General features: G+C 50.6%; 1 protein-coding gene across 2 annotated transcripts in view; it reads right to left on the minus strand.

Moving 5' to 3' along the window:
• Nucleotides 1-21421, minus strand: part of LOC102408787 (complement C3) — a 30254-nt gene extending 8833 nt beyond the window's left edge. For both annotated transcript variants that reach the window (XM_006044434.4, XM_006044433.4), the window contains exons 1-29: nt 21261-21421; nt 20941-21148; nt 18862-19036; nt 18644-18714; nt 18468-18556; nt 18302-18384; nt 17964-18051; nt 17004-17106; nt 16744-16864; nt 16373-16488; nt 15556-15696; nt 15255-15464; nt 14849-15055; nt 14389-14550; nt 14000-14129; nt 13012-13092; nt 10511-10708; nt 10243-10354; nt 9420-9505; nt 9164-9303; nt 8494-8700; nt 7463-7514; nt 7203-7289; nt 6870-7073; nt 4761-4836; nt 4376-4544; nt 1577-1672; nt 1265-1418; nt 76-257 (exon numbers count right to left, since the gene is read on the minus strand). In XM_006044434.4, coding sequence (XP_006044496.2) covers nt 76-257; nt 1265-1418; nt 1577-1672; nt 4376-4544; nt 4761-4836; nt 6870-7073; nt 7203-7289; nt 7463-7514; nt 8494-8700; nt 9164-9303; nt 9420-9505; nt 10243-10354; nt 10511-10708; nt 13012-13092; nt 14000-14129; nt 14389-14550; nt 14849-15055; nt 15255-15464; nt 15556-15696; nt 16373-16488; nt 16744-16864; nt 17004-17106; nt 17964-18051; nt 18302-18384; nt 18468-18556; nt 18644-18714; nt 18862-19036; nt 20941-21148; nt 21261-21331 — 3819 coding nt within the window. In that variant the 5' untranslated portion in view covers nt 21332-21421. The remainder of the gene's footprint in view (nt 1-75; nt 258-1264; nt 1419-1576; nt 1673-4375; nt 4545-4760; nt 4837-6869; nt 7074-7202; nt 7290-7462; nt 7515-8493; nt 8701-9163; nt 9304-9419; nt 9506-10242; nt 10355-10510; nt 10709-13011; nt 13093-13999; nt 14130-14388; nt 14551-14848; nt 15056-15254; nt 15465-15555; nt 15697-16372; nt 16489-16743; nt 16865-17003; nt 17107-17963; nt 18052-18301; nt 18385-18467; nt 18557-18643; nt 18715-18861; nt 19037-20940; nt 21149-21260) is intronic.
• Between the last annotated feature and the right edge of the window lie 392 nt (nt 21422-21813).

The following is a 21813-nucleotide window of genomic DNA, read 5'->3' on the forward strand; positions in this document are numbered from 1 at the left end:
TCCACCCAAAGGGCCAGTCGTGTCAGCACCTCGGCTAGCAACCCAACCCTCCACCCCTAGTTTCCATTTGGTCACCTGGGTGGACTGGAAGCCTCCTCCCAGCTGCCGTTTCTTCAATAGCCAGTTGGCGATGGCATGCGTTTCATTGCGCCGACCCAGCTCCAATTTCTGCATCAGTGCATAGGCCGTGGCCTCAATGGTGTACAGGGAGTCGTCTAGGTCCAGGTCATCCAAACCCACTGGCCAATGGGTTTTGTCTAGAAGATAGGTGTCCCCCTGGTCATGTAGATCTGGAACCACCTCCCTAAACCTGTCCTCTCCTGTGTCATTGTTGTTGTTCAGCTGCCAAGTCATGTCTGACTCTTTGCGACCCCATGGACTGCAGCACGCCAGGCTTTCCTGTCCCCCACCACCTCCTGGAGTTTGCCCAAGTTCATGTCCATTGAATCAGTGATGTCATCCCACCATCTCATCCTCTGTCACCCTCATGGCTATTTTATTGAGCACCTACTTTATGTGAAAACCTTTGCTGAGGAGACATATGGACACTGAATTTTTCAGAACCACTCTAGGGAACAGAGACACTATTTAGAGTTGAGGAAACTGAGGTTCAAAGGAGCTCCTCCACATCCTTCTCAGACCCACTGCAAGTGAGTTTCTCTAACCCCACTCCTCTTGACTTGGGGGATGGAGAGGATGAGATAAGGACCCTCAGGGATGGGATAGAGCAAGACCATGGGAAGCAGACCCCTGTCAATTACCTGTGTCTAATGACCTTCTTTCTAGCCTCAAACATACCAAGCACTTGCCCACTTCAGGGCATTTGCATGAGCCAGCCCCTCTGCTTGGAATAACCTTTTCATGAAGGTGAGCCTTCTCGTCTTTCATTTCAGCTGAAGGGGTCACCTTTTCACAGAGGCCCTTCCCAGTTCTCCGGTCTATACTTCCCTCTCCTCATCATCATTGCCCCCACCCACCTTGTAGGTTACTAAATAAATTGAGCACCAGTCTCAATTTATAATTCTCTATGACCTGTTTGTCTTCTGCCAGCCTCCCCTAACAACAGTGGTAGTTTTGAGGGGAGGGGCCACAACAGTCTTGTTCGCCTTGGTTTCTCAGGGCCTGAGCTCAAGGGTTGGCACACAATAGGTGCTCAGTAAATGATGAATCACACCTTGCTGGATTTGAGATCATGCACTCTCCCTCACTCTGCCTCCATGGCTATGATGAACACATAGCTGGTTAAAAAGTGGCCCACACCCACTCTTGCTGGCAAAGCTGTCCAGGTAGTCATTGGCTCGGGGGCTCCTGATGAGGGCCAGAGCATAGGAGGTTATGGCCATGGCAAAAGTTGTCCGAATATGAGGGAGTTTTTTCTCCAGGAAGTCACCAGCGCGCTTCATGCTGTCAGCCAAACTCTAGAAAGTCAAGAGAAGAGGCTAGAGGGAGGTGACGGGGGAAGGGGTCTGGGAGTTAGCAGAGAGGGATGCATTGAGAAGGACATGATGGCAAGGGAGCATCCTGTGTGCAGGGGTTACGGCACCTTGCAGACCCTTCCCTTCTCTTTGAGTCCTACCGGTATCTTCTGGCTGCACAACTCCTTCCCCTCATTCAGGGCGATCAGGACAAGAGCTGTGAGTGATATGTCTGCCTCAGAGCCATGGTAGCCACCCTGCAAATGCAGAACCAGACCCATGATCCCTTTACCATCTTGGAGGCACCTTCCCCAGTCTCTCCTCCCTGACCTTGAACAGCTCCTGGGTGCTCAGCTCTGGGCTGGATGATGTTGAAAGCAGGATGTGGAGACAGGGAGAGGAGAAGGAGCTATCTTGAGACTTGCCTGTGTGGGGTCTGTCTTACTAACAAAAGCTGACATCCATGGAGGATGCTGTGCTAAACTCTCTAAGCTAGCTCAAAACATTCTTGCAGCAGCTCCATTTTCTTGACAATGAACCTTAGGGTTGGAGACGTGTCTCCATTGCTAGTAAATGACCAACTTAAGGTTCAAACTCTTCTCTAGTCTCCCAGGTGACACCCTCAATCCCTGTGCTGGGTTGAATAATGTCCAGCCCTCCCCCCCAATCTTGTCCACCCAGAGCCTTGGAATGTGATCTTATTAGGAAATAGGGTCTTTGTAGATGTAACTCACTAAGTGAAGAACAGGTTATACTTGCACTTCCCTGGTAACTCAGTGGTGAGGAATCTGCTTGCTAATGCAGGAGACAAGTGTTCCATCCCTGGTCTGGAAAGATCCCACATGCCGTGGAGCAACTAAGCCCCTGTGCCACAACTACTGATCTTGTGCTCTAGAGCCCAGGAACCACAACTACCAAACCCATGTGCTGCAATTACTGAAGCCTGAGAGCTCTAGAGCCTGTGCTTTGCAACAGGAGAAGCTACGGCAATGAGAAGTCTACTCATTGCCAACTAGACAGTAGCCCCCACTCGCCACAACTAGAGAAAGTCCATGTGCAGCAGTGAAGACCCAGTGCAGCCAAAAATAAATAAATAAAATTTAAAACTTAAAAGAAAATTTAGAAAATAACAGGTTCTACTGCTTCCCTTGGTGGCTCAGATGGTAAAGAATCTGCCTGCAATGAAAAAGACTTGGGTTCAATTTCTGGGTTGGGAAGATCCCCTGGAGGAGGAAATGGCAACCCACTCCAGCATTCTTGCCTGGAGAATTTCATGGCAGAGGAGCCTGGTGGTCCAGAGGTCACAAAGAGTCAGACACGACTGAGTGACTAGTACAGGTTCTACTGGGTTAGGGTGGGCCCAATATCCAATAACTGGTGTACATATAAGAAAGCATACACAGAAGGAAGAAAGGTATGTGATGTTGGATGTAGAGATTGGAGTGATGTGGCTACAAACCAAGGATGCCAAGGATTGCCAGGAACCACTAAACTTGAAGAGACAAAGCAGGATTTTCTTCTCCCCATCCCCACCCTCCAGTTCAGTTCAGTTCAGTCACTCAATCGTGTCCGACTCTTTGTGACCCCATGAATCGCAGCACGCCAGGCCTCCCTGTCCATCACCAACTCCCAGAGTTCACTCAGACTCACGTCCATCGAGTCAGTGATGCCATCCAGCCATCTCATCCTCTGTCATCCCCTTCTCCTCCTGCCCTCAATCCCTCCCAGCATCAGAGTCTTTTCCAATGAGTCAACTCTTGGCATGAGGTGGCCAAAGTACTGGAGTTTCAGCTTTAGCATCATTCCTTCCAAAGAAATCCCAGGGCTGATCCCCACCCTCCAGAGCCTTCCAAAGGAGCATGGCCCTCCAGAACTTTAATCTTGGACTTTAAGTCTCCAGAACTGTGACAAAATAAATACATTTCTGTTGTTTTAAATCACCTAGTTGGGCTGCTTTGTTCCAGCCGCCTTAGGAAGCTAATACATAGCCCACAGCTCCTTCTTCCCAGAGTGGCCAATGAAGCCTGTGAACTCTTGGATCAGTTTGCATCCATCCTCTGCTCAGAACCTTCTGTGGCTCCCACCTTCACTCAGGGGAAAAGCTCAAGTCCTCCCTTTGGCCCAGAAGGCCCTGCACAATCTGTTCCACCACCTCCCTCCTCTCACCTTCTCCCCTCTCCCCTTGCTCACTCTGTTCCAGACACACTGGCCTCCTCACTGTTCCTCAAACATGTTGGACACATTCCAGCCTCAGGACCTTTGCACATGCTGCTTCCTCTGCTTGGAACACTCTGGCCTTAGTTATCCACTGGGACTTGTTCCCTAACCTCCCCAGGTCTGTATAAATATCAGAGTGCGTGCACTTGGTCACTCAGTCATGTCCGACTCTTTGCAACCCCATAAATTGTAGCCCACCACGTTCCTCTGTCCATGGGATTCTCGAGGCAAGAATACTGGAGTTGGTTGCCATTTCCTCCTCCAGGGGATCTTCCCAAACCAGGGATGAAACCCACATCTCTGATGTCCCCTGCATTGGCAGGTGAATTCTTTATCACTGAGCCACCTGGGAAGCCCATCCTCTCCTCATGAAGCCTTCCAGAATTTCACACCTCCCACTTTAAAAGTTGTTTCTGGAGGCTGGTGTGGAGGAATACTTGGTAGGGATGGGTGTATTGACTGGGGGAACAGGGAGGACTCAGGCGCAGAGAAAGGTGGGCCAGGACTGGCAACTCATTGAAGTAGGGGTGAGGTGTGGATGGGTCCTGGATGTACCCCGCCTCCCCACATTGTAATAGAGTCCAAAATGGTCCAGAGCAGGGAGGTGTGATGCTGGGTGCTGGGCCTCAGCCCTTTCCTATTCTCATTCTACCTGTGAACACCCCAGGGGGCTGACATCCCCTCCCCGTATGCAGAGCCCTGGGGTTTTATTTGAACGGCTCAGCTAGGGGGATGGTGGGTACCTGCATAGACCACATGACCACAGGGCTTTCCTCCACAAAGTTCCCATGCGTCCGCTGTCTGTGAGTGATGATCCAGTTGGCGATGTTGCAGACAGAATCAAGACTGAGCGCGCTGATCGTCATGGTGGGGTAGGCCAAGGCATAGACCCGGAATACGTAACTCGTGAGCCTGTTGGGAGGGAGATGGGTGGGTGATGGCTGGCAACATTGACCAAGGCATTCTAGGAGAGGGGCTTCTACTCTGTGGAGAAGTCTATGCCAGACACCATAGCAACTTGGAACACCGCTGGCCCCACAGCCTGCCTGCCCCAAGATCCCACAGTGGGGGTGCTCCTGGGGTCCCCAAGCCCCAGGTGGCCCCTCCTACCAGTGTCCTCATCCTTACCAGGTGCTTCCTGGGTTTCCCTTGCTGGTGTGGTAGCTGCCATCTTCACTCCGGTGGGTCAACATCCGGCTGTACCCTGGGGAAATAGGTGCATGGGAAATTTACAGGGAGAGTTGGTGTTTGGGTGTGGTTGTCAAGGGAGGGGTCAGTTACCAGGCCGAATCTGGGGAGCAGGGTGTGGGTGAGACTTAGGGGTGCTTTGCATATTGATGGAACCCGGAGGCGGTGACTTGTCCAGGTGCAGAACGGAGGGGCCTGAAGGGCCCAGGTGTAAATGATGGTCATGGCCAAGTGTGACTGTGGGATCCAGGGGACAGTTGTATATGGGAATAAACTGGAAAGTGCTGTTGGGTCCTCTGGGGAAGGGTGTGATGGGGAATTACTGCTACCAAGGATCGTGGAAGGTAAAACTCAGAAAAGGGCATATTCTGAGGGGCCATTATTATTTAGCCACTTAGTCATGTCTGACTCTTCTGGGACCCCATGGACTGCAGCCTGCCAGGCTCCTCCGTCCATGGGATTCTCCAGGCAAAAATACTGGAGTGGGTTGCCATTCCCTTCCCCAAGGGATCTTCCTGACTCAGGGATGAACCAGCATCTCCTGCATTGCAGGCAGATTCTTTACCACTGAGCCAGCAGAAAACCCTGAGGGGCCATGACCTAGATGTTTTCTTGGGGGCTGTTTCTTGGCTGTAATCTAAAGGTGTCAGTAGTAGTCAGAAGGGGTTACTCCTGTGTGTAGTCTGGAGGGGGCACCTCTCTGTCGGATTCTTAGCATTGCTGCTTGGGTATTATTTGAAGGTTATCTGGAGGTTTCCTGTGTTTTTTTTTTTTTTTTAATTATTTACTTGGCTGCACTGGGTCTTAGTCTCAGCATGTGGGATCTTCAGTCCTCATTGTAGGCAAGCAGGATCTTTCATCGTGGCATGAAGAATCTAGTTCCCTGACTAGGGATGGAACCCGGGCCCCTGCATCGGGAGCATAGAGTCTTAGCCACTGGGTCCGCAGGGAAGTTCAGGTTTACTGTTTGGGTTTAACGTGGGATGATAGCGTCTGGGTGTTAGCTGGATGGAGCACCATCCAGAGCACGTGGATGGAGGGTTGGTGTCTGAATGTAACCAGGGAGAGGAGGGGGTAAGTGTCCAAAATAACTTGAGGGTTTCTGTCTGGGGAAGTAGAAACTTGAGTCTGGTGCCTTAGACCACTTGGCCATCCTGACATGCTTGAGGGTCTCTGTCTGGGTGTAAGCAGGGTATGTATCTCTGGTTGTTACCTGGGGGTTTGGATGTAACCTGGGAAAGTGTTGTCATTCAGGTGTAACCAGAAAGCCACCACCTGGGATTATTCTGGAGTTTTCTACCTGGGGGTTCCCTGGGAATGTAGCCCAGGGCATGGAACTGACTGGCTAAAGCCTGGGACAGTGTCTAAATATAACATAACCTGGGAAGTTGCTGCTTTAGGGTAAATCATGGTGTCTGTTATGAGACGTGTAGCCTGGGAGAGGGGTCAGGGTGAAGGAATAACCTGGCGGTCAGTCATAGTTGGAGGTCACCTGGGGAACTTGGTATCAGGCTGTCAACTGGGAGAGATGTCAGAGTTTGAGAATTTTATTTTTTGGCTGTGCCACAGGGCATGCAGAATCTTAGTTCCCTATCCAGGGATCCAGGGCTTCCCAGGTAGCTCAGTGGTAAAGAAGTTGCCTGCCAGGGCAGGAGATGCAAGAGATGCAATTTTGAACCCAGGGTTAGGAAGATCCCCTGGAGGAGGCCGTGGCAACCCACTCCAGTATTCTTGTCTGGAGAATCCCATGGACAAAGGAGCCTGGCAGATTATAGTCCATAGGGTTGCAAAAGAGTCAGACATGACTGAACGACTGAGCATGCACACCACACGCACACTTGCAATCAAGGAGCCAACCCATGCCCCCTGCACTGGAAGTGTGGAGTCTTAACTACTGGTGCACCGGGAAGCCCCCTGGGAGTCAGAATTTGGGTGCTATTGTCTGGGAGGGTCCAGTGGGGGTCTCCTTCAGCTCCAAGGGTACCTCAGCACTCTGCCTGAGAGACTCAGACACCCTCATCAAGGTCCCAGGAGGAGACCCGCTCTCACCTCTGGCAAGGTTCTTCATCACCTGCTCCCTGAGCTCCACCCCAACCTTGTTCCACTGGCCTGTGGAATCCAGATAACGCGTCAGGATGACCACGGGTGTCAGGGAGCTCAGTGTCTGCTCGGGGCAGCCAGACGGGATCCTCAGCAGCCGCCATGTTTCACTGGGTGTCAGGGTCCCCAGGATGGTCTCGCCAAGGATGTCACCTGTCAGGTGGGCAGAGTCTAAGCACCAGGTCTCCCCATCACTCTGCCCAGGCGGGCTCTGGAGGAGCCAGCACACACCCCCACCCCCTGCCCCAGCCCCCACAGGAGCCAGCTCTGTTTCCTAGGTACCTTGGACGCTGACAAACACGTCCGCCTCTGTATTGGGGATCTTGTTCAAGAATTCTTGTTTTGGCACCACCTGTATCTTGGTCTGACCTGAGCAGGCACAGCCTTGTGTGATGAGTGGGCTCTGGGACTGGGGAGGTCAGGGTGCGTAGGCTTTGGGAGAAGCTCAGACTGCCCACTTAGCCAGACCCCCTCATTTCAGACCTTCCCTACACCAGAGCATGGCCCCAGGATCCCACTAGCCCCATGAAAACCCTACAAACCTTGGGGGTTCAGGAGGAAGCTTTGGGATATTTGCTCAATCTGACCCCCTGCCTGTAGGATGCAATGAAGAAGCAGGTTAAAAACAATAGTCATAATGACATTCATAATGACAGTAAGAGGAAGTCTTGCTTAGCCATAAAGAGCAGACTCAGTCTTTCCTGGTGGTCCAGTGGTTGAGACTCCTCCTGCTAATGCAGGGGACATGGGTTCAATCCCTGGTCTGGGAAAATTCCATATGCTTTGAGGCAACTGAGTCTATGGACCACAACTACTGAGCCTAGAGCTGGACCCTAGAGTGCTGGCACTGAACCCTAGAGCCAGTGCTCTGCACCAAGAGAAGCCACCACAATGAGAAGGCCATGCACCACAAATAGAGAGTAACCCTACTTGCTGCAACTACAGAAAGCTGACCAGCAGCAACAAAGATCCAGCACAGCCCCAAACAAACAAACAAAAAAGACCAGAGACTCTGGAGCCCACATAACTAGGTTGAAATCCCAGCTCTTTTGCTTCCTAGCTGCACGACTTTGGACAAAATACTTCTTCCCCCTGTGCCTCACTTTTCCCATCCATAAAAGGGAGAGGATAATAATTCCTACCTCACAGAGTTGTTCTGAGGGCTCAGTGAGTTAATATTTTCAAAGTGCTATATCCTAAGTGTTAAACACGTGTTTGTCAAGTAAATAAAATATTATTACTGATGGGTCAGGCACTGGCTGTGTGCAGTGTTCACAGCTCTCTGATCACTCATGGCTATGAGGATTATTCATCCTGCAAATGAGGCTCAGAGATGTTAAGTAAGTTGCCCAAGGTCACACAGCAGACACAAGGTTTGAACCCAAGCCTGACTCCAAAGTCCCAAAGTGGGGGGCTTTGTGATTGAACTTTTAAATCATCGTCATGCCCCTCATTCCTGCCTGTTTGTTGATCTTGGAACCACCACCCCCTCCCACGATCACACAGCCTGGAGCCCCAGGTGTAGACACGCCACTGTCTACATGGGCAGGAAGGGCTGGGGAGTGCCCATTACCTGGACCAGGAGTGTCTTCCTTACGTGGTCCTGGACCACAGAGCCTCTGGCCTTGACCTCCACATCCACTTTGCCTATTTCAAGTGGAAGGAGCACGAAGGGTACCACCTTGGAGGAGAAGGGGGGCACAGCCACTATCCGGCGGGAAGGGGCGTCTGGCTTTGCTGCACTGCATAATGACTCCTTGTGAGGGAACTCTACTCGGACCTGCGGCAGAGGGCACGGTTAGGGGATCTTGATTGCCTGAGGAGGCCCAGGACCCTAAAGTCACAGTCTCCTCCCTGCCTCCATCCTGAGAATCCTGAGTATGTGACAACGTAGCATAGCGGTTGAGAGTAAAGACCCTGCCTGGGTTCAAACCCCTTCTGCCACTTGTTGATGTGCAGTCGCTAAGTGTTCAACTCTTTGTGACCCCATGGACTCCAACATGCCAGGCTTCTGTCTCTTGGGTGCGGTGTAACCTCAGGAAGCAATTATCTCTAAACTGAGAATGGTCAGAGCATCCATCTCTGGGGTTATTGTGAGGCTTAAATGAGAAAATGTCTTAGACGCTTTAACAAAAAGGCTGCCACTTCAGTGCCACTTCGGTAAATGGACACACTGCATCCCTTTTCATAAAACACACCAACAGATATGTTTGAAGGGACAGGGGGAAGGCTGGAGGCTTCACCTTGACTGACTGCTGCAAGAAATTGTACAGCACAGCTTGGATCTGGACTTGCTCATTCCTGATCACGGAGAAGGGCAACTTAAGATCCACAAAGAAGGGTTTCATAACTGTCAGCTCAAAGGGATCTGAGACGCAGAGACCTAGAACCAGGAGAGCACTCGCCGTCAAGCAAAGGCCAACTGTCCTGGGGTGGGGGTGGGGGGCTGGTCAGGGCCATTGTTCTCCTGTTTCCTCAGCACCGGGCTTGTGGGGTCACCTTGTCCAGTCTTGATGCTGACAGCCACGAACTGCCATGTGGTGATGGAATCAGGCACGGTCACGTGGGTGGTGTAGTGGGAGATGCTGCAGGAGGCCCCGGGGGTGGATGGAAGGGACATGAGTCTGTGCGGCCTAGACAGAGCCTCTGATTTGAGGGTCACTGTCTTGGGCTTAACATCACTATGGACGGGTCACTGAGTCACCCAATTAGAGACATTATCCTTAGAGGGCCATGATTTGGGAGGGGAACCCACTGGGATCTTTATCCCCATCCAGAAAGGCATGGGACGATTCTGAGAGCTCAGTATCACCCCGGGAGCATTGGCCCTGAAAAAAGTACATAATATGAAGTTTTATTTACGGCAATAATCAAGTTATATTACTGACCTATAGCTGTTCTAATCATGTTATGTGGTAGACAATAAGATGGTTAAATTGTTATATTTTTTAATCTTTAAGAGCATTCCTTCAGTTAGCTAATTTAGAAGCATTCAACTTGCAGAGAAGTTGAGGTACAAAGATGTCAATACACTGGCCCAAGGTCACACAGCTCACGAGGGGCAGAACTGGGAGTGGAATTTATGCTGCTGCTGCTGCTGCTTCTGTTTCTCTTCCTCCTTTCTTTCGGAGAGGGATGGGCAATGCCATGTTTACTTATTAAAGACGCAATCTTGGGACTTCCCTGGTAGTGCAGTGGTTAGGAATCTCCCTGCCTAAGCAGGGGACACAGGTTCGATCCCTGGTCTGGGAAGATTCCACAACCCCTGATAATGCATGGAAGGGCCAGGGACCAGAGGCTGACATGAGGGTCATAATCCTACCCCAATGTGGTTTTTGGCAGAGTAATGGTCTTCCAGAACCAACTTTCAGGGAACACGCTCCGGACAGGCTCGTCCTCCGGGAAGAAGTCATCTAAATCATCATCTTCATCCGCTGCAGGGGGTAGATGCTGGGCAGGGTCTCCTCTGCACATCTCCCATGACCCACCAGACCCTTCAGTGGGGTCCTCCCACTCCAACCCTCCATCGCACTCCACACCCCCTCAGTGGAGCCCTCCCAACCCTGTGCCTCCTGCCATGGCCCCCTCACTTGTCCCCAGAAGCAGCTGCTCCTCTCGGGCCTCCCGAGTCAGGGTTTCAGACAGCTGGCAGCAGCTCAGGAAGGCAGTGATGCAGACTGGTCCATGGCGGACATGCTGGATCCTCTCCTTACATGACAGCCCCACTGGGTTCTCCCGGAGCCCAGCCTCACAGCACTTCTGCTCCAGCTCTGTCTCGAACTTGTTCACTGCAGGCCAGAGTTAGAGGGACAGAGGAAGGGCTGGGAGGGACCTGAGGAAGCAGGGACCCATCCACCTAAGCACCATGACACTCGACTTCTGTTTAGCCACATCTCTGGAAATGCTCTCCCTAGGGCTTTGCTATATCTTTCCCCTGAAGCTTCACATTGAACCCTTCCCTTGTGATGTGTTCTAATGAGGAAGTTAAGCACAGAGAGATCAATTCACTGGCCCAGGGTCATACAACTCAGAAGCATTGCTCTTCCTCCTTCCTTTTGGACGGGATTGGCAATGCCATGTTTATTTATTAAAGATGTAATTTTGGGACTCCCCTGGTGGTGTATTGACTAGGAATCTGCCCATTAATGCAGGGGACACAGGTTCGATCCCTGATCTGGGAAGATTTCACATGCCACAGAGCAACTAAGACCATGCACCACAACTACTAAGCCTGTGCCCTAGAGCTTGTGCTCCGCAACAAGAGAAGCCACCTCAGTGAGAAGCCTGCACACGGCAACTAGAGCATGGCCCCTGCTCTCTTCAACTACAGAAAGCTGCCTGCAGTAACGAAGACCCAGCACAACCAAAAATAAGTAAATAAGCCTTGCTGCTAAGTTGCTTCAGTCGTGTCTGACTCTGTGCAACCCCAGAGACGGCAGCCCACCAGGCTCCCTCGTCTCTGGGATTCTCCAGGCAAGAACACTGGAGTGGGTTGCCATTTCCTTCTCCAATGCATGAAAGTGAAAAGTGAAAGTGAAGTCGCTCAGTTGTGTCCGACTCTAGCAACCCCATGGACTGCAGCCTACCAGGCTCCTCCATCCATGGGATTCTCCAGGCAAAAGTGCTGGAGTGGGGTGCCATTGCCTTCTCTAAATAAGCCTTAAAAAGATGCAATTTTGACTCTTGGTTCTATTGTGTATTTTTAAAAAATGAAAACACAAAACTTGCTGTAGAGCATGACGCCAAGTTGAAAGGCTTCTAAATTAGCCAACTGAAGGAGTGCACTTAAAGATTAAAATATTACAGCAGTTTAAAAATCTTGCCATCTACCATATAACATGATTAGCATATCTATAGTTAAGTAATATGACTGATTGTTATCATAAATATAACAACAGTTTATAATATGTACTTTTCCATGAAGGTTAGCAGAATTTTTGATATTGAAATTAGACAGCATTTTACCTAAATTTTTATTAGACTTCACTTATTTCCCCTTTATTTAGACCCACAAAGTAATTAGCACTGCTCAAAGAGACTGAAAAGTCTAATATTCATAGAATCCATCTTCTAAAAACACCTAGTTTTACCTCCCATCTTCCTTCAGCTCTAGACTTCTTGATTCACCACACCCTGGTCTTCGTCTACATGTTATTCTTCTCCCCTTTCAGTATCACAGACTCTAGACATCTAACAACTACATTTCCAGACTCCCTTGCTGCTAGGGTGCTGGATGGAACAAGATTCTGCCATCTAGAAACTCTTGTGTGGGTTTTCCTGGTGGCTCAGATGGTAAAAGATCTGCCTGCAATGCCGGAGACTGGGGTTTGATCTCTGAGTTGGGAAGATCCCCTGGAGAAGGTAATGGCTACTCACTCCAGTATTCTTGCCTGGAGAATTCCATTTCACTTTCACTTTTCAGATGCTCTTGTATAGGATTTGGAAGGTGGAAGAGAGGTGGAGACCATTTTCCCTACCATCAGTGGTAGTTGATAGGTGGGCTACCATCTGTTTCTGTAGCAGGCATAATTCTGTGTTTCATTATTGACCCATCAGCTTCCCAAGGGATATTGACAGCAATTTCCTGAGATTTTGTGCATTGCAAGATCTCCAGTGGCATGACCTTGAGTCCCAGCAAACACCTTTCCAACTTCCATTTCCAAAGCTCAGCTAATGAATTTCAAAGCACTAAACTTCCATCATTAAGTCACTCCTCTCCTCATTGGAGTATCTAGAGTGGTTTCAGTTTTCTGTTCTAAGCCCTGGTAGGGCAATGGCAACCCACTCCAGTACTCTTGCCTGGAAACTCCCATGGACAGAGGAGCCTGGTAGGCTGCAGCCCATTGGGTCGTGAAGAGTCGGACACGACTGAGTGACTTCACTTTCACTTTTCACTTTCATGCATTGGAGAAGGAAATGGCAACCCACTCCAGTGTTCTTGCCTGGAGAACCCCAGGGACGGGGGAGCCTGGTAGGCTGCCATCTATGTGGTCGCACAGAGTCGGACACGACTGAAGCGACTTAGCAGCAGCAGCAGCAGCAGCAGCAGCAGCAGGGAGCCAAGAGGGCCATGTCCAGCTTTAGTACTAACCTGCTTTCCTCTTGGTCTCCAACCTCTTCAAGGAGCGGCGGCGGCGATGGCTGGGAGAGGGGCTTGGGGGGCAGTGCCAGTCTGGGAGTCAGAGGGAAGAATGAGAGGATAAGTCAAGATCGTTATCCACATTCTTGATACTTACTGGGTGCTTACTACCTACCCAGTGCTTCATATGCATCACCTCATTTTATCTCATAGCCTCTTCACATTCAAAGTTTTGACACTTAAAAGCTGTGCAGTCTTGCAGAGGTTAAGCAAGTCACTTAACCTCTCTGGGTTTTAGTTTCTTCAGCTGCATAAAATGGAACAATCATAGTTCTATCTGTGAGATCATGCATATAAAAGTACTTAGTGAAGGCTCCAGCTTGCAGTAAATAAAAATCATTATTGTTTTCACTATTTATAGCTGAAAGAAGATACGCCTAGTTGTCCCCATATATCCATTCTCCCCTGTGGTTTGTGGCAATTAAGCCTCCATCTTTAATGTATCACTCAGAAATGAATACTACATTTCCCAGCCTCCCTTGCATCTAGATGGGCTGTGTGACTGAATTTTGGCCAATAAGATGAGAGAGAAGTGTCTTCTTCTCAAGTCCCTTTGTCCTGGTGCCTGGCAGGAGGTCCTGATGAGTCTCCATTTTGGGATACAACAGAGCAATAAGCTTGAAGGAGCCTGAGTCCCAGAATAATCTCTGGCCTGTTACTGAGCAAGAAATAAATGTCTCCCTTGTTTAAGACAATGTTAATTTGTATCTCTGATACACATGGCTAAAATTGCATCTTAATTAGCACACAGTGAGTTACTTCTATTACTATGTATATTTTATGATCAGATAAATTGAGAATCAGAGAGGAAAGATGACTGACCTATGGTAAGTGGCAGCGTCCTAGATTTTAGCTCATCTGTTTCGCACCAAAGCCCATGTGCCTAACCACTGGATAGCACTTTCCCTACCTCTACCCTCCTTCTGTCCCTGATCTGTACCTGTGCTCGCCAAAGTGTCCATCCCTGTGCTCATCTTCATGTCCAATCCAGCATCCTTGAACACGGCAAGTCTGTCTTTCCCACTGCCTGCTGTGCAGCCGATGTCATGTTCCTCTACCGTATCCCAGATCTGAGGGTCAAGAGAGGACCCTGGATTTGTATTACCCCTCCAGGGAAGGTGCAATTGTACACTGTAATTGCTGGTTCAAATAATAATTTTCATACCATCATCGATTTATTGAGCTCTTACCACCTGCCAACTTCTATGCTGTCCACAGGCTCCTTGAATCTTTGCAATCACCAATATTACCCATTTAATAGGTGAAGAAACTGAGGCTCCAGCTAGAATCTCCAGGAAATCTTTTGGCTCAAAGCCCATGTGCTCTTACCTTCTTCTGTGTGAACTTGTGCTTGCTGTTCAAGATATGGACAGCCTTGTCCACAGCTACTAGCCCCACTGTGGCCTCTGCATCACCTGTAACCTTTAATGCCACCCAGCTGCTTGGTTGTATAGGCTGGACATATGCTTCATTCTGCAAGCCAATCTTCAACTAAGCAAGGAAAAAGAGAGATGTGAGGAAAAGAGGCTCATAGGTCACCAAGGGGCTTCCCGAAGTCCACTTTCAAGTCCATGCTCCCTGCAGCTCTGATGGTGCATCTGGGAACTCCACCAGGCCAGTCTCAACTCTGCACACTTACTTGCATCTTCTTCACCTCTGAGGTTGAGCTTTTAATGCCACATCACTTCCTCTTCCTCTCCCTTGCCCCCAGACTGAGAGCCTTAAATTTGTACAGACTATCTCCCAAGAATTGTGATGGTGGTGTACAACTGTGAGGAGTTAGGCTCACCTTCTCCTGGCATTTGTCATTCACATCAATCAAAATGGAATCAGCCACCAGTTCAGGGTCCTGTCCTGTCCCCTTGGGCAGTAAATAAAAGGCCAGAATGCGGAACGAGGGCAGCATCTTGGAAGTCACATCAATAATGGTGGATGCGAAGACACTCCCATGATTTTTTAATTCTTTGGCATGCACAATCTGACCCTTACTCAAGACCTTGGAGACAAGGGAGACTAAGGATGAGAAGGACAGGACCAGCCCTTCCCCAAGGCTATCCGAGCCCACAAAGGAGGCCCATAGTCCCTTTGCTTCAGCCCACCCCTAGGTCTGAGTCCATCCCACATGGTTCCCACCAACTCAGCTTGCCAGGGTTGTACCAGAGAAAGAATTCCTCAGTGCAAGTCCAGCCCCTCACCAGGATGGTGAAGCGAGTGATCTTGTTATTGACAGAAGAATCTCGAAGATTTGTGTTGAGGTTCAGCTGGAGGTTGCTGCCAACTTCTGTGCTCAATGTCTTCACATCAATGTGCAGGAAGTTCCCTGACTCATCTTGAGTTGAGTAAGGCCGAGCTGTCATACTGGCTGAAGCCTGCTCCTCTGGCTGGATTGGTGCCTCAGTTTTCACCTCGGGAGAGTGATGGACAAGTAAACTCCCCAATAACTCTTCCAGCTTGCAAAATCCCAGCCCCACTATCCCTTCCCCGTAAGTTTGGTACCTGGATAGTGAGCTCCTTCAGATTTGCATCTGTGTTGATGACCAGAGTAGCCTCACCACTTGGTGTGGTGTGTACTTTCACATTTGTGCAGCTGACGAGGACTTTGGAGGCTGGGGACCCATCAGGATTTGAGACGAAGACCTGGGGTGGAATCTGGTGTGAGATCAAGGACAGGCCTGAGGGTGGCCTTAGGTAAGAGGTGGGAACTGTGAAGGCAGTCTGGATAAGACTGCTTTGTACAGCTGTACAAGTTGTGCACTGAACGACACCAGGAGCACCACTCATTTAGTGCCAATGAATGGCGCCCCTTAGAGTTTTGCAGGGTAAAGCCAGATGTGGCAGCCCTGGGGTTTGTGTGCCAGGTGGGTAGGGGTGGGGGGGGATTGAGGGTGAAAAGCATAGGAGGAGACATGCAGGGCTTGGGGAAAGCTTGGAGTAGGATTGTCACCTGCTTTTATAATGCCCACCAGACATCTCAAAATCATCCCAAAAGAATGTATACAAAAATAGCACACTTTCTGAGCAAATGCGGTCTCAAGATAAATGTCTAAGCACCACCTTCCAGCCTGACTGTGGTCTGTAACCATTCCCCCTCCATCTTTGGAGAAATTCTGGAGCCATATCTGTGCTTTGGGGGGATTTGAGTTACGACTTGAGGGAACCCTGGAATAGGTCTGGAGACATGATGGACTCAACTCTCAGACAAATGAATTTCTGGGAGGCAGGTGAATCCAGTGTGGGATTTTGTCTCCTGGGAAGGTCTGTTTCAGGGAAGAGGGGCCCTGAGCCCCTGAGTGGAGTAAACCCAGACTCTGACCCTAAAGCTGAATGGCATCCCCGGCTTGAAATACTGGGGTGTCTTGATGAACTTGATGTTGTATGGGCTCCGAACAATCTTCACCCCAGAGATCTCGGCCTGGACCATCTCACCCCCTGGAGAGACACAGGGACCATGAAATCTGCAGCAGATGTTAAGTTTCTTGGGGAAGAAGCAGGGCTGCTGGTAAGGAAGGCACCACTTGGGGAAAGCAAGATAAGATGGTAACACAATTTCGACTCCTCCCAGTCCTTCTGGTATTTCCCAATTTCTCTGCTAAGGAGCTGGCCTGAGGTCACATAGGTGGAGTGCCTGGGTTGGAAAAGGACACAGGGTCGTGAGCTTAGCCAGGGCCCAGGTGAGGATGGCACCTGAGGAGAAGACAGTGACGTTGACAAAGATTGAGGCCCCAATGAAGTCCTCTTCTGAGCCTTGGAAGGCAGCCATCAGTGTGTTCTTCTGGAGGGAGATGTGGCCATGGCCTTGAGAGATCTGCTCTCAGAGTAGGAGAGAGGAGAGGAGATGGTTTCTTGGGAAGTAGGGGATAGTCAAAGGAAGGGAGGTGGGAGAAGGGGAAAGAGGGTAGAGGAGGTGGGGGAGGAGTGACAGCAGAGGGGTAAGTCTCAGTCACCTCCACCCTCTGCAGGGAGCTTTGGATGGGGATCCGACGGGAGTCCTGCTTCACCCCGAAGATGGCCAGAGCATGTCCATCCACTGGCTTGTTGAATATATACCTGGAGGATAGATAGCCATCTCACTAGCTCTGAAGCACCCTCATAACCTCACGAGTCTGCAGACATGACCTCATGTGTCTGCCTGCAGACACGACCTCATTTGTCTGCAGACACATCCTGTAGGACCTCATGGAGCTGGAGGAAAGGCTGTAACACTTGGGAAGGGCAGAGGGGGCCCCTGGTGACTAAGATGATTCCATTACTAACCAACACAAGCCTGGGAGGTGACAAAAGAATCCCATGAAGCCTTGTTGGTTTGCAGATGTGGCCTATGCAACCTCCGAGGATGGTAGAGGTAGGCTGCACAGCCATATGGAGCCACAGGGAAGTCTGAACAACCCTGGGGTGGCAAAGGCAGCCTGTGAAGCCTCATCAGGCAGTCTACGTGACCTGTGTAGGATGATAGAGTTGAAGAAGTGGTCTGTATAATGTCAAGAAGTGACAGACATGGCCACTACAACCCTAGGCAGACAACATGGCCTGTACAGCCTTATAGAGCTGTGGAGATGGTCTGTAAAATTCCAAAAGGCAGCGAATGTGGCATTTGCAGCTTCGTTGAGCTCCAGAAATGACCTGGACAATCTCAGAAGATGGCAAAGGTGCCTATGCGACCTCATGGATCTTTAGAGACGGTCCGAACCGTGAGATATGGTGTAACTCCATTATGAAGACAAGGTGGCTTGTGCAACCCTGGAGACCTAGGGGATGATGTGCACAACCTCACAGGACAAGAATGTCTCATGGGTGGCAGAGTGTCTCTCTTATACCCTAAGAGCTACAGAAGGGCTCATTTCTCTGCCCATTCAGCTTCTTGGCCTCCCTGGTCCTCTGGCCAGGCTAGGGGTAAAGGGACTCACCGGGCCTGGATATTCACACCCAGAACCTCATCCCTGAGGTAGAAGAAAGTCTTGTTGGGTGTCAGCTGGACCTCAAAAGATGGGAGCACTGGGTGGAGTAAAGAGAGTTACTTACCCTCAGCGTTTCACTGTGCCTGCCCCACTCCCATCCCTTCCCCGCCCCACTTGCTCCTTCCTCAATGTGTCTGGCAGCCCTGGTGGGCTGGACACATGGTCCTGTTCACCAGCCCCCAGCTCAGGCCCTGGCACATGAAACATGCACCATGAGACCTTCTTTGCATTTCCAGCTCCACTTCTTGTGGAGACCCACCTCGTCCTCCCCGGCACACCCTTCTCACCGTACTCCTTCACTTCAAAGCCTGTCTTGAACTTCTGCTTGGGAGCAGTTTGGTAACTGGCTTCAATGGTCCAGGTCCCAATACTGAGGCACAAAGAGTTAGGAGAGTTGGAGCCTGAGAAGGAAGATCTGCCCCCACTCCATCTCTAGAGCTCCTGGCAGGGTACCTGATACGCTCTGGGAGGGTGAAGGAATCTACGTAGACACCATTATCGGGCAGGAGATCCTTGCTGATCACAGCAATCCCCTCCGGGTTCTGCAGGAATGGAGAGCAGGGGTTCACGCCCCAGCCTTCCGGCACGTGATAGAACCTGGGATCCACCCTCCCCTCAGGAGAGGTCACCTTGATGTCCAGAGTGAAAGTCCTGGGCACAGGATCCATCCTGTGGTTCACGGTGTACACCCGGTATTGAACTGGAGAAGGAGGGAAGATTCTGAGTGTGGGCTAGGGTTTGGAGAGGGGGTGGGTATCGTCATGAGGATCTTGGGCGGTGAGGGAGGGGGGCCTTGGACAGAAGGACACCTTGGGAAGTGGAACTTGGGGCCCAGGGGGGGCTGCACCTGATTGCTCGGGAGTGTAGATGGTCTTGTCCGTCTGGATGAAAATGTATCCAGCGTGGGGAGCCACCAACACCAGCTTATTCATGGATGAGGAGACTGAGGTGGGCGCCCAGTTTGCCTCGATGATGACGTACTGCATCCCGGGTTTTGGGGGGTAGACCAGGTCCTCGGGAATCTGGGGAGAGATGCCCACACTCCTCAGGGTCTGCTGGGGTCTCCATCTTTGCGGGCAAAGCCCTGGACCAGGTGTTGGAGAAGCAATTGAATGAGAGCTCTCTGGCTCTGCCGTTGGGGGCAAGGTTCCCGCGTGCAACGCCCAGGTTGCTGCCGAGCTAGTGCATCCGGCGCGGATGCAATCCCGTTTAGGCTGTTTCCCAAGTCACCAGCAGAGGGCGCCTTTTATTCTTTCAAATCTCAAGCTATGATTTATTTTATTTTAAACTTTTTATTTTGTGTTGGGGTATAGCCGATTACGGAGAAGGCAATGGCACCCCACTCCAGTACTCCTGCCTGGAAAATCCCATGGATGGAGGAGCCTGGTGGGCTGCAGTCCATGAGGTCGCTGAGTCGGACACAACTGAGCGACTTCACTTTGACTTTTCACTTGCATGCATTGGAGAAGGAAATGGCAACCCACTCCAATGTTCTTGCCTGGAGAATCCCAGGGACGGGGGAGCCTGGTGGGCTGCCGTCTATGGGGTCGCACAGAGTCGGACACGACTGACGCGACTTAGCAGCAGCAGCAGCATAGCCGATTAACAATGTTGTGATAGTTTCAGGTGAACGGTGAAGGGACTCAGCCATGCATATACATGTATGCATTCTCCCTCAAACTCTCCTCCCATAAACTCCCCTCCCATGCAGGCTGCCACATAACATTGAACAGAGTTCCCAGGTCCTTGTTGGTTACCCGTTTTAAACACAGCAGTGTGTACATGTCTATCCCAAACTCCCTAAATATCCCTCCCCCACACCCTTCCCCCCTGGCAAGAATAAGTTCGTTCCTCAATACTGTGAGTCTCTTTCTGTTTTGTAAGTTGATTGGTATCATTTCTTTTTAGATTTGCACAGAGGTGTCATGTGGGCTAATCAAGGCCTTTCTTGGAGCCCAGACTTAGGGGACTTTTGAATTTCTAAATGGATAGAGCATGCCAACTGGTATATATAGAATGGATAAACCACAAGGTCCTACTGTAGAGCACAGGGAACTCTATTCAAAATCCTGCGATAAACCATAATAGAATAGAATATGAAAAAGAATGTACGAAAGTGGAAGTCACTCAGTTGTGTCTCTTTGTCCCCCCATGAACTGTAGCCTGCCAGCCTCTTCTGTCCATGGAATTCTTCAGGCAGAATACTGGAGTGGGTAGCCATTCCCTTCTCCAGGGGACCTTCCCAACCCAGGGATCAAACCCAGGTCTCCTGCCTTGCAGATGGATTCTTTACCATCTGAGCCACCAGAGAAGCCCAAGAATACTGGAGTGGATAGCCTATCCCTTCTCCAGTGGATCTTTCCGACCCAGGAATCGAACCGGGGTCTCCTGCATTGCAGGCTGATTCTTTACCAACTGAGCTGAGGCCTAATAAGAAAGATTTTAAAATCTTTTTCTGCTTCCCAAGCCACCATGCTGCATCTCCCTTCCAGGTCTTTGCTCAGACTGTTCACCCTGAAACAAAGCCATCTTCTCCTTCCCACCTTTTAACCTTTCACTTGATTACCCTGAGATATTCTGGGGGAAAAAAAAAAGAAGTGTTAGTCGCTCAGTTGTGTGTGACTCTTTGCCACCCTATGGACTATAGCCTGCCAGGCTCCTCAATGCATGGAATTCTCCAGGCAAGAATACTGAAGTGGGTAGCCATTCCCTTCTCCAGGGGATATTCCTGGCCCAGGGGTTGAATCCCAGTCTCCTGCACTGCTGGTGGATACTGTACCTTTGAGCCACCAGGGAAGCCTATTGCTGTACAGCAGTAATTAACACAACATTGTAAATCAACTATACTTCAATAAGTTAAACAAAAAATAGGACATAAGAGGAGCAGTAAGTATATCCAGCCCACTCATCTTGGCCTGTCACCTACCGTCACTGATGCCTGGTCCATAAAGTGGTTTTCCTGTGAGAGAACGAGCTCTCTCTTGGCCACCCGAGTGTTCTTCATGGGGAAATCCCACACGCTGAGATTCACCTCAAGGGGATGGCTGAGGGGCTCACTGGAGTCAGAATGAGCCTCCACATGGATGGTCTCTGGGCTGCCGATCCGCAGGACCCGGGGGGTCACCAGGATGTACCTGCCAGTGAACATACACAGGGGCACGGGGGGATTCAAGTGGGGGAAGCGATGGACTGGGGTCAAATGCAAGGAATCATGCCAGCGGCCGGGTCCCCTCAGTTCTGACTCACAGCGGCTCAGCCTGGGCGATGGGGATCCCCAGGAGGAGAAGAAGCAACCTCAGGCCCCAGGGCACATCCATGGCGGTGGGTGGAAGATGCTTGTCCTCTTGTCCACCTCAGCGCTGGTCTGTTTGCCTTGGCTTGTCCTGGTTGAGTTAATATCTAAACGAACAAGGGGAGGAACTTCCCATAAATCCAGTGAAAGATGAGGGGCTGCTCCGCCCTTCTCAACCAGTGCTCTGCAGGGTCGGGGGTCAGAGAAAGTTGCACTGAGACTACTCCAGCCCCACCCCCACCTTGGGGGCCAGAGCGTAGGGAGAGCTGTCTTTCCCATCAGCCACTGGGTCTCATCCTGAAGCCCTCTGCTCCCACAGCAGGAAGGAGGTCACTTCCCAGGCCAGGTGACCGCTAGGCGCAGCACACACTCGGGACATAGTTGGGATTGGGTGGTAGGGGTAGGAGGAGACAGGATGTTCCCACCTCTGCCCTTGTAAAATTGGCAAGAATTTCTGGGGTAGCTGCTCTAACAAGGGCAATGCAGGCATTATGTTTTTATTTCCCA

The sequence above is a fragment of the Bubalus bubalis genome, chromosome 9, assembly GCF_019923935.1.
Source record: "Bubalus bubalis isolate 160015118507 breed Murrah chromosome 9, NDDB_SH_1, whole genome shotgun sequence".
Taxonomy (NCBI): Eukaryota; Metazoa; Chordata; class Mammalia; order Artiodactyla; family Bovidae; genus Bubalus; species Bubalus bubalis.